The 13335-nt window shown below is 32.9% G+C and overlaps 1 protein-coding gene across 18 annotated transcripts in view; it reads right to left on the bottom strand.

Annotated features, from left to right (window-relative positions):
- The window catches only part of TRDN (triadin), a 373567-nt gene that overhangs the window by 300165 nt on the left and 60067 nt on the right, over positions 1–13335 (bottom strand). For all 18 annotated transcript variants that reach the window (XR_014147926.1, XM_081828915.1, XM_081828916.1 and 15 more), the window contains exons 3-4: positions 6830–6994; positions 5725–5757 (exon numbers count right to left, since the gene is read on the bottom strand). Coding sequence is in view for 17 of the 18 variants with exons in the window: in XM_081828915.1 (XP_081685041.1) it covers positions 5725–5757; positions 6830–6994 (198 nt within the window). In the remaining variant the exon portion in view is untranslated. The remainder of the gene's footprint in view (positions 1–5724; positions 5758–6829; positions 6995–13335) is intronic.

Below are 13335 nucleotides of genomic sequence, written 5' to 3' on the forward strand. Positions count from 1 at the left end.
CCCCACTCCAACAACACTCAGTTTGTTTCCTGCAATTAAGAATTCCTCATATCAGTGAGATCATATGATACATGTCTTTCTCTGTTTGACTTATTTCACTCAACATAATACCCTCCAGTTCCATCCACGTCGTTGCAAATGGCAAGATCTCATTCCTTTTGATGGCTGCATAATATTCCATTGTATATATATACCACATTTGAAGATAACTTCTAAATGTTTTTATCATAAGTCAAAAAGTTACAATTAATAGATTATTATAAATTTTGAATTTTGAAAATAAAATTGCTTCATCTAGTTAAAAAATCAGGTTGATGGACTCTAAATACCATAATATTTTGAGATTCTGCATTACAGATTTAAAATAACAAACAAGCTTTTTTAACATCTGGAAATTGTATAATTTTCCTTTTTTTCTTTTGGAATTCACATTTTCATTCCATTTCTCTCACAAAATTTTATTCAAGAACAATATATTTTTATCATTGGAAATTTTTTTCTTGATTATACTATCACACTTCTCTAGAAAAAAAATTATATATTGAAATTTAGAATTTCTTTTATATCCCCTGATTATAAGAATCTAAAGGTTAATACCTTACAAATTTTCATAAAGTATTAAATCAGAACAGCAAAATTTTATTAGAAAGGCATCTATCTCTTTGTGAGATACATACAACTTTAATTAGTTCTTGTATTTGTGGATATGATTTACAGATGGAATTAGATAAGATTCAATGACAAATCTAACCCTTTTGTTTACTTTTAAAGACACAAATGTTGAGAAGCCTTTTGAGCATGCATGCACACCTGCATACATATGTCTCATGCATGTACATGTATACAGAGCTACACATACATGCACCCACACAAACACAGAGATGACACTTTTGTTATGGTAAGGTTATTTATTTTTTTCAATCTTCTTCCAAGTAATGATAAAATAACATAGGGAATCAACAAGGAATTTATTTTCAATGATCTCTCAGCTGAGTAACTAATGCCTTCTTCAGTTATATTGGAAAGAAAAATTTGAAAAACACATGACTTACAAAAGGTTTGTTACTCAATTCTGAGAGTCATTTACTTTCTGAATTTCCTGGAAGTAAAATGATTTTATCAGACTCACCAAATGACTGCTAGATATTTCTACTACTCTTACTCAGGAGTACCCTGTGTAGCCAACCAATATATTCAGAAAGGGTGAAGAAAAATCAAAATATTATAAATGGTAATGATTTTGGATAAAACGATATTGTCTTATGTACCTTGAAATGTATGTCTTACTTAAGGTATATTTCATCTAGACCTTGGATGCTGCTCACTTTATTTATAAAAAATGTTTGCCATGTTAGCTAATGGGACCAGCCTTTGTTTTCAAACCTCTTACTCAATCAAATTCACGTCTCTCAAAAAATGTAATTTTGTTTTGCAGTTCAAAAAATTTTAGTTTGCATTTGGAGGAAATTATTAAGAAAGAATAAATTTTGCAACACACCTGGAAGATATGTTATTAAAAGTAGATGAAAAGATTAAAATGACATAGATTTAATATAATAAATTTATTTTGAAAATAAGTTATAAAAACCAGAAAAACCAATATTCTATTGTACATTATTTTATTTGTACTAATGTCATGTAATATAGAGGTAAGGTTTTAAACTGTTTGTGAAACCAAGATATGATAAAGAGTTTGACATTTCAGCAATATATGTGTGAGGGGGATATCAAATTCTAATGTTTTACTTTTGGGACTAAATAAATGTTTCAAATATAAAAGAAATAACTTTAATAATTTTGTTAGCTACCATCAAGTTGTATAATTATTAAGGAAAAGAGACTATGTGTTAAATATATACATTTACATATATATATAACAAATAGCTAGCATATAACTTTATATTTTTTATTAATAGGAGGTAAAAATACATATAAATAACATATAATGAATAAATGGTACATAATGTAATATGCATATATACATACATACTTTCATATATGTATATAGAGAGAGTAAATTAGGTCTGCAAACAGCATCTGACTTAATTTTTTGTCAATAGGAGATACAAAATATTAACCATCTTACATTAGATAAATAAGATGAGGTTTGACTACAATTAAATGTTTTATAATTACATAAAGTATGTTTTAAATTCCTTTTTGAACAATACAGAATTAATCTGAAAGTTATCACAGAAATATGGCCTCTCTGGGTTTAGTCAATGCATCTTTAAAAGTTTGGTTGTGTCAGAACATATCCCAGTTATATTTAAAAGAATCAGTGTCACCAACCTACACTGCTGTGGTTGTTTCAAAGTGCTCTTTCAAGCCAATGGCACTTCCTAAGAGCAAGTATTGATAATAAATGAAAAGAATTACTTACATTTAAATTTTTAAAAGGCATTTTTAGCTTTCAGTATTTCTTAACTATATTCTTTTTGCTTTGCTCTCATGGGAATCTTCCTCAAGAGCAGTGCAATCTTTGACATTATTCAGCTAAATAAAAGGCAAAGTCATGAAATGAAACTTATCATTGCTCCAGTCTCCTCCACTCCACCATATCTTTGGCATCAGACCATCCCATCACGAAAAAGAGCCTTTGTGTATCAGCACCATGATTCTCCTCTAGCAGATGTATACAGGACAGAAAGGCCTATTGGTCTTTTGGGTGAGCAATATAGCAATTTTAGGATGGGTGAAGGCTATTTCTTTATACTGTAAAGTGGAAGTACTGTTAGGACCTTAGATGTGTTTTCAGGCAAATCTATGTTTGGAAAGCATACAAATATAATTTCAGTCCTTTATAGCTATCTGCACTTGTGTATCCCTTGGAAAGTGAGGAGTTAACATCCAAGATGTACACCCTCCAGTGAAGAAGTTATACAACAGGAGATTCCAGAAAACCAAAGCACACCTACCACACAAAACACGTAATTGTTTCAGGAACTATGATCTACAATGGTACTTGTTTTTCATAATTGTAAGTTTTAAATAATTATATAAAAAATATACAATGTTTTATAATGATTCAGTGCCTTGGACTCTCACTGTGTAGTGTTTGGTAATAGAACTTACTATTTTAAAATTTTGACAAGCTGAAAAATAAAGATGCATAAAGACACTAGGTACTACATCTCATACCCTAATGCTGTATTTATACATAAGCCACAGAATTGCAGACTCAAAAATTTCATCCACGTTAATAATCTATTTAATATCAATCCTGCAACCCTGAGATTAGTTGACTAGACCATTATGCCACATCAACTTAGAACTGCGAACTCCACCTATAAATAACAGGGTGGTTGAGTTTTTATTTTGATGAAAATAGCAACTGGACAAATGAAACTAAGATTTTAAGTGCATTTAAATAAAATGCTTCATAAAGACACAGGACAGTTGAATAAACAATACCACAGTCTGATAATTTAGGTAATACAAAATGGCTAAATATTATTGAATATATCCGAATGTAGAGAGAGTATTCATGAGGAGATCAATAAAAAGTCATTTAAATGGATGAAAATGAAATGTTTTAGGAGACTGTTATTCTGGATTACCAAAAAATGTATACTTTTTAAACCACAATTTTTAAATATGAAAATGTATTAAAAAATCCATCACAAAATAAGGATAAGTTCATAGCATCTTTTCTCTAATAATAATATCTAAAATACACCTTTTAAAACAGAATATAATTAGAAATGTTCTGCAAATATTACATACTGCTTTAAAATTCTCATTGCCTCTATGACACTACAATGGAAAAGCTTATAAATAAAAAAATAATAATTATAATGAAATATATTTCCTTCAATCCACTTCAACCAATATTCATTATTACCTAGCTTCTATACCCAAGGTAGGATATAGAAGATGTTTCCTTAGATGTCCATTTTCTCATGCAACTTTGTGAATAATATTATTAAGAAAATATATTCAGATGATTTTAAGTCAATTCTTCTTTAACTAATCCTTCAAGACATTAGTGTACATGGTTTTAAACACATAGATCACTTAGACTGTTTTTTTTTTTCACTTAGATTGTTTTAACTAATGAGCATTACTGACATCTTTCTCAAAAGTATCCCTAATGACTATTTAATAGTTTTTCTGTTGATTTTATAAAACAAGGCAATAATTTAAAGAATAATAATTAAGCAGCTTTATGTGGATTTGCAATTTGTGCTAATCATTACATGAAACAATTTTGAAATAATCCCACAGAGAAATTCAAATCAAAAGGAAAGAACAGATTCTTTATTAAATTCTAGATATTGATTTATGGAGAACATGGTCTTATGATATTTCTGTAGAATTCAATTTATAAGTAAGAAAATATTATTTGTTTTTCTCTCTTCCATTTCCAATTAGAACACATTATACATAAACTGTTGTTTCCCGATAATGACTGGTAATTCATTAGCTTAAACTTCCACTATGTTCTAGGCCCTATCCATTGGAGGTCAGCTATAAAAAAACTGTTTCTAACCTCAAGAATTTTATAAATGAATTCTAGAATTCTAGAATCTTTAAACCTGGATTTGATGGCTGAACTATGGCTTGAGTTCTCATCCTGGATTTGTGATCAAGAAACCTGTCTTCTCCTCTCGATAACTTCATAAACACTTTTCGTTTCTGGCTTTCCCACATTTGAGTTTCACTAGTTTAGCTCTCATTTGTTGGACAAGTTACAAATTCAGATTTTCCAAATTAACATACACTAAGTGGGTTTTACCCCAGATAAGGAGATAATCATCATCTGTTAGGACAAGGCTGAAGCTCCAAATTTGGATCCCACTCTTTGCATCTACAGTAGGTCTGGGCAGATAGCAACAGAAGCCGGCAAATTCTCCCCTGGAGTAAACACTCCCAAAAGCCTGCTGCTGAACATGTGCAGCAATAACTAAAACATCACAACTATATCAAGTCTGGCTGTGTGTTGGCTGTTTCTCTCTGACACCAACTATACCTTAGGGATGGTATCCCTTCTCTTTATTGTCCCTTCTAGACAATTCTTACTCCTTCCTATAAAAATACTTGCCCTGTGAGGCTCTTGCCCCGTAGCTATACCAGTTTTTCCTGGTCATATTGCTTCCATCTTTTGGATTTGTGATCATCCCAGTCAGTTATGGAAGAGCCTAGCAAGATCTATTTCTGCAAGAAATCTGTCTATTCCACATCCAAGTACATCCAAGTAACTCTATTCCTTTGGGATTATACATGACACATAATGACTGGATAGGTCTTTGCCTCCAAGATTATTCTTTTCTATACTATTTCACACACCCTGTCCCCTACTTACCACCTAAAAATGAAGAATACTAATAGTGACAATAAAATAAGGAGGAAATGAATAAAAATGTTAAATCAATAAATCTGGCCACAGTGAGAATAAAGATCATGGGCATCATCATCTTCTGGGCCATTTCTGAGGCTACAGAATTCACTCCTCATTCCTGATTCCAAATCACATGGATCTGTGTGTAGATGGATTTGCACATCTCCTGAAGAAGGTATCAATTAAATAATAAACTGAAAAATAGCGAGATCAGTTTCATTGGAAAGAATCAAGTATTTCTCTACCTAACTATAAATCTCGATCTAATCATTAAACAAAAACTGCACATTAAAAATAAATTAAGGCTACAACTCATGTAAAATATATATGAATCATGCTGAAAATCAACATTACCACATTTTTAAAAGGTGAAAACAACCAACCTTTTTGTTTCAAGGGAGGCTCCTCTATTTCTCCTAAACCAAGACAAAAACAGTAAATTAGAAAAACTTTTAGCATAGCATAATACTGCCTCTCTCTTTTCCCATTTTCTTTTGTTTATTAAAAAAACCGTCTATTAGTTTTGACATTAGTAGTCTTTATATTACTTTGCCTCCCAAATTCCAGTTTTTAAGTATAAACTTCGTGTATGTACATTTATGTGAGATAGTTTCACTTTTATGAGTTCAATAAAATCGTGGCAGCAATCCAAATTATACATTACAGTTCGTATATCATGTTCATTTCAGTTCTCTATTGTCCATCTCAACCTTTCACTGGGGCCAAACAAATACAAATTCAGACAAAGTCATAAAGAGGGCTAAAATAATAAGAGCTTTCCTGGTAGTCAAGGCTGAATACATGATTTCTGATGACTAAGGCTGACCCTAAAAAATGTCATGTAAAAGACAGACTCAATGCTTTGTTCTTTTCACATCCACTCAATAGTAGTTTATGTATGGTTGGAGTTTATTTCCTTTTGTTTATTAATATATACGAGAGAGTACATAGGTTAGTTGCATAATTGTTGTGACATTTAGAATATGTCCCTCCATTCTACACCTCCATTTGCTTCAATAAATTTACTTTTGATTATGATTTTAATGTAACTGCTTTCTATTTGATCATGAATATGACTTACATGTATAAAACATATGTCTATCTATTATTGTTATTTCAGTCTTCCTAAGGATAAACTTGAGAAATAGCTACTATTTTTTTCCCCAAATAAATATATAAACTGTGAGGTTTTTTTGTGAGTTTGCAGTAGTGCATAGTAAGACCCTCTCTACTATAGCGCTACCCAAATGGTAGCATTTAATTTTGACATCTTTGCCATAATGGCAGATGAGCTGTAAGATGAAAGCCAAATAGGGACCAATTTACTGACTTTGGTAGTCTGTTGATTATGCTGTTAGAACTCAGAAGCGTATTCATTTTGGTTTAACCTGACCCCAGTGCTCATATGTGTTTAAACTTAAGCAAACCACCATAATGCGTAACTAATATTGTTCTGAGAAGTTAGGTGTGTCTCTATGCTCTTTGTACCTTTATCAGTGTCCTCATCCCCATCATCATCATCTTCTTCATCACCCTCAGACGAGATGATATCAGACAACAAAGAAAAGAAGCCATAGACCCAGTCCGTGGTTTCTTCCACAGCATCATGTACAAGTTTTAGAGGATCTGAGCCAATCTTGGAAATTGAGCTCGCTAGAAGTAATTAAAAACAAGAGAGAAATTTTACAACCATTCCCCAAAAAACTAAGAAAAGCTGTTTATCCTGATTTGTGCCTTTGACACAAAATATGTCAATTTTGTAAATGTAAATGTCTCTTGGCTACAATTTTTTGGGGGGCTCAGAAATAGAAACTATGTTTTGTCACAGTATGCATGTGTATTCAATTAAAAAGAAAAGTTACTGAATACTTATGGTACTGGACCCTATGAGGTTAACAAAAAAGAAATTGCCCTTGAGAAGTTTATAATATAAATAAGAGTTTAATACAGGGCAAAATTAGGAATGGATTTAAATAATGTACGTCTATGTTATTCAAATTGCAATATACACCCTAAGTTATGGATGTTTGGGAGCAGAAGATATCACCATTGGCCCATATTATACTGGAAAGCATCATGGAGAAGATGCCTCTAAATTTGCAGGCAAACAAGAAGTGCCAAGTAGATATAAGTAGCTGTGACTCAAGTAAGACTGATAGGTCCATTTATTATAACTTGGGGTGCATCAGGAAAAATCTGGAATTGTCAAGGTAGTATTCATAGCAGGTTCCAGCTAGATTCAATTTGTTTATCCTTGTTAGGCATCCCAGTACCTGAAAATAAAAAGTATTTAAATGTCTAGTAACTTTAGTAGATAGAATTAGGGAAAACTGAAGTCTATAAATCTTCCATTTTTTTATATCTTAGGAGATAGAAACTTTTTGCCAAATGAAAGAGTGAAAAATAAAAATCCAAGCAAATAGACATAATAGATATTTCCAAAATGTTGTCCTTCTCATTTTAATTATATGAAAATTACTCTGAGGCGGCAAGGACAGCCTCTAATATCTGATTGAAGGGGCGATCTGTCTAAAAATATGGTATAAATTGCAACTGATTTTTCATCAATCTAACTTAAATTTTAGATTTATGTTTTCCTTAAGTTTAAAAACTATTTTAGCTTTTCAGAGATTTTTCTTCCTTTGATATCTTAAAAAACTAGAATTATATCAATATATGATATTATTTAAAGGTTAAGGACTCTAAAATTAGGCTTCTATTCTGATGGAGACAGGAAGTCACTGGAAGGTTAGAGTAAAGGAATGAAGTAATTTGACTTATGTAACTTCATTCTCTGTGTTGAGGACTGAAAGAATGCCAGGTTGAAAATAGGGAGATCAGTAAGAGCCAAATGAAATAAGCACAGGGAAAGATGATGGTGATTTCTATCAGGATGATAGTGTGTGTGTGAAATATGGCCATTTTCTGAATGTATTTAAGATAGAATTAATCATATAAGCTTACAGTTTGGTTCCTGGGTGTGAAAGAAACAGAGGGTTACAGGATAACTTCAGGGTTTTTGGCATGAAAAACTGGCACGATGGAAATGCCACTTGCTGAAATGGGGAGGTCTGGAGAGAAAAAGGGTTTTTTAGGGGTAGTATAAAAATATCCGAGCTTTAGAATTCTCAAACTTGAGTTGCCTATTAGACATCTATGTGGAGATGTAGATGTTTGTACCACCCAATATGACCTACAAAAGAGAATTCTCAGCTAAAGATAAAAATTCAGGAGTTCAGCAGAGGATAGAAGTTATCCAAAATCATGGTACTGAATGATATCACCAAGGAAGTGGACCCAGGAACATACTAACATTTAGAAGTCAGAGAGATCAGTCAGAGGGATGAACCAGCAATTGATTATGACAAGGAGAGATGAGAGAGATGGAGACAGAGATATATACACACACATCCAGAGAGAGAGAGAGAGAAGCAGAAAAAAGAGAGTGTAATGTCTTAGATGTCAAGTGAGGAAATTGTCTTGAGGAGGGTACAGTGATCAACTGGCAAATGCTGCTGATAGGTCAAGTAAGACGAAGACTGAGAATAGACCTTTACATTTAATGATGAGGATGTCATTGGTGACCTTCAAAGGGCTGTTTCAGTGGAATGCATTCAAGACCAAATGGGAAGAATTTAGAGGTGGTAAATACACCTTACTATAAATGACAGAGTTTGGGCAATGTTCGAAGAGTACTAGAATCATAGTGGGTTTTCTGTTGTTTAACACTGTTAAAATGGAAAGAATATTCCATTTTACACCTATGGGTAAGATCCTACAGAAAGGGAAAAAGTGTGTGCTCGCTTAGACAGCACATATACTAGAAAGGGGAAAAGTGATATGAGAGAAAGGATTTCCGGGGAAATTTTAATTTTATCTTTTATTTCAGGGGATTCACAACCCATCCAAGGATGCCAAGTTACAAAATGTTGGTTTCAGGGAAACTTATCTCCATGATTCAGTGACAATGTAACTTTACTCTTTGGACCTTATTTTACTGCATTCTGGAGAGTTTCATATGAGCAAGATATGGTAGTCTGAATGATGAGATTAAACCTTAGAGAAAGGAAATGAAATGGAATTTTATAATTGCAATTGAAAAATTTTAAAGAACTGTATGTAAGAAACTGGATTGTAATGGCACCATTAATGTATTTTTTAGCACTAGTATATTTTATATCTAATGGAAGAATATGGCAAATGGGATTTTTATGATCTGAATAGATTGAAACCATTTCCCCATTTCCCTTTCTTCTAAATGTTCACTGAGGAACTTAACAATAAAAATCCAACAAAATAGATATCAGTTTAATTATCCTTATGCCTAAATGCACTATATATACACTCTGCAGACATGTATATTGCTTGGTTCTAAAATAGTCAAACCAGCATGTTTTCATGAAGTCAATGTTGCTGGCTTGAGATCAGCCTCTGATTTTTAGTTATGTGGACAACAACTTTAAAAACATCGATATAGATGTATATACAGATAATAGACACAAGATTATAGGTATAACTTAAATAAGACAGTAGTTCTCAAGTTGATTCTAACTCCCTCTCTCGGATATCATCACATCCATATTATATCAATGGGAATAATACTATACAATGCAACTAAACCTTTTATTGATGTGGGGTTTTTTTAAATTATATTTTCTTACTTCTCATGTTTCCATGAGTTAAATTAAATATATTACATTGAGGATCATCATAAAAATAATAGTAGCTAACACTTAGTGTATATTGCCTGCCAGATACTACTCTAAGAACTTTATTTATATTAACCCACATTTCCCTTTCAATAACCTAATGAGATAGCTATATTATTTTATCTCTCTTTTAAATATAAGAAAACTAAGGTTTTGCTATATTGCTATCAACAAACAAAAATGTCAATTCACAATTTGTTCTAGAGTCAGATATTGAATGAGAGATTCTGGGAGGGGTTTTCTTGCCGTTAAAAGGGGAAACAAGGACTTTGTTACATGGGAGCATAAAGCCTGGAGCTGCTGTAGCCACCTTATAACCATAAAGACAGCAGCTGATTCACTGAAGAAGGCAAAGGTTAAAAATGAAAGAACTTGAGTCCACATGACATTGCTGAAGCATTGAATTATCCAATCTTGGAATAATCGCCCTACTTCCAGAGCTTCTGTTATGTGAGATAAGAAATGTTTCTCAGTTTTCAAGTCACTCTTAATTGTATCTTATATTTCTTACAGAAAAATATACCACCAGATGCAGGGGAAACTGCTCTAGGCTTCTTATGATCAGTAACTGGATTCTTGGCACTGATAAAAGAGTGCCAAGAGAGGCAAGGAAAAGTTTAAAGTTAAATATGATTTTTATTGGTCCTCTGTCTTTGAAGCCAAACTATACAGATACTTAAGTTTCTAAATGGAAACATACATGGGAAATTAAATTAGTCATTTTCTCTGCTTTCCTCCTAAAGAACCAAGTCCAGGTTTTTGCCATTATCCTTGACCATCAGTCTTACATTCTTTAAATTATATTAGACGCTTCTTTATCTTTCAAATCCCGACAAGCAAAAAAGCAAATAACAGTTACAAGCTTGGGTTCTGAGCTCAGACTGACAGCATTCAAGTTCAGGCCTCCCACCTAGTACCATGCCAGGCCATATTGGAGGCAGAGACAGAAGGAAAATTCGGTAATAATAATCCTGTCTTTATTTAAATTTTGATATTTTATTCATTGCAGATTTTTGAATTAATTTTGAAATTTTAAATATTGCATTAAAATAATATACATCTTAATTACTGAGTTTTTCTGAGTCCTTATATTTTGCATCCAACGTGAGTACATCACTCACCTCACTCTAGTCCTGGTGCTCCCCCCATGGGTAGCTGTATGATGTTGAGAAGATCAACTTTTTCCATGCCTGTAAAGTTCATTGATGCTTATGCTTTTCCAAAGTCACTATTCTAAAGTCACCCCTTCATACCTGTTATCTTTATATTCAGCTTTCTCATATTCCAATTTATAACATACCCAGTTCTAGCAAACAGTATTATATAGTGGGAAAAAATGTTTTTTTCTGTGCTTCAGTTTGTTGAACTGTAAAATGAAAATAAGAGTAATAATACTTATCTCACAATGTTGTTATGATTATTATATGAGATAATACATTTGAAGCACCCAGTATGGTACCTGGTAATTAATAAATGTCAATGTGGAGAAACAAGCAAGATTGTCTTTGAATCTTGAATGAGCCAGAGGTTCTTTTCCATTTGCTAGCTGGGGCAGTGGCTTTTCCTCCCCTTAGCAACAAGCTCTGTGTATGATCTCAGCTTCAACTCAGGTCTCCAAATACTGCACAACAGTCATTTCCATATACCCCTACATCTCTGGGTCCTAAATTCCCACTGCATGGTATCCATTCCCAAAGGAATTACCCTCCCAACTATAAGCTGCCCTTATGCATATCTTATCAGAAGAAACAGCAACTCAGAGGTGGGGTAGATTTGCTCATCTGCATCTGTCTGAGTCACTCCAAAGGATGGTGATTGAAGAGGAATCCCAGGCATCTTCTGACCCTTTTGCCCATGAGTCCCTGTCTGCACCAGATGGTATTTATTGAATTTTACTCAAACTCACTGTATATAAACTCCTTGGTATAGAGCACCTAAAGCAGTGTAAAGGAAATAGTAAATGTTATTAATTCAACTTTCAGAGCCATTTAATTCAAACATATGGTGGTACTCCATGAATGTAGACTGTTAACAAATATTGTCTTGTGATCATTCAGTCACTACATTGTCACAGGCCACCTTGGCAGGGTCTGTGAAATCCAAACAATGCTTTTATCAGAACTCATGAAAGAACTAGTGACTGTCCCTTACCTCCCAGAAAATATTCACATTTAAATATTTGGATCTAAACTGAAGTAAGGGCTTTTAAAAGTGTCACAAATGCTGCCCCAATTAGAAAAAATTCAATTTGTATGTATGCTGATGTGTGTACCTTGCACACAGGAGCATCCAAATGAAATTGACTAGGAAATAGAGATAGGCAATTATTTAGGACTTCCTGTGTGCAATATCCTATCTTAACATAATCAACATATCGCTGCCACTTATGGGCTTGCTATACAGGTGTTTCTAATTTTGATATGTGAAGAACACTGAAAATATATAGTGGTAATTTTCCAGGCCTAAAAAAATTCTAATTTTAAGTGACTGGTTTCTCCATTCTTATTGCAGATAGGTACTGGAATACTTTTGTTTCTGTGGGTGAAAATTTGATCAAGTTAAGAAAAATATTAGCAAATCATGCATCATTTAATATGCTCTGAGTTACATGATAATTCTTGCTTGAAGTACTGTGAAATTACTTGGTCTTTGTGCAGGGTAAACACAGTTCCCTAGAACTTAACCAGTGCCAAACAGAGCTTCAAATGTGTTTCTCATTCTCATGCCACCCCCGAGGATGGGAAGAAGGGAAACATAAGTAGGAAAAACAAGTAAAAAGATAAAAAGATATAAATGTTGTGTTAGTATATGCAGAAAGCAATGGTTGTCTCCTCTGTGTTTATAGGTTTCTTATACTCAAATATAACTGAGAGAATGCAAATTCTTATTAAACATTTTGGACTTGAGGTTTGACATCATTTATAATAGTCAACAATTTCCTAAGGATGTAAGATTGAAATGCTGATTTAATTTAGTTTATTTTTAACCAGAACACATTTGAAATGAAAAGCACTCACAATGAACTTAATAGCCCTCTGAGTCTTCAGGTCCAGGATTGACAATGCTTAAGTACAGATACTTAAGGAGTAACAAACAAAAATATGTGCTTTTATATCCACTTATTAAGGTCAGTGTCTTTATCAAAGGGACATTTACTCAAGACATTGTACTTTAAAGCATTTTAGGATCAGTCTGAAGTAACTTTCAAACAATTTCTCATGGGTTAGACCATTTAACTTGAACAAACTTGGCTGAAAATGATGTCAGAACGGCCATCTTTAATTT

The sequence above is a fragment of the Leptonychotes weddellii genome, chromosome 8, assembly GCF_054177405.1.
Source record: "Leptonychotes weddellii isolate Sample4059 chromosome 8, ASM5417740v2, whole genome shotgun sequence".
In the NCBI taxonomy this organism is placed as follows: domain Eukaryota; kingdom Metazoa; phylum Chordata; class Mammalia; order Carnivora; family Phocidae; genus Leptonychotes; species Leptonychotes weddellii.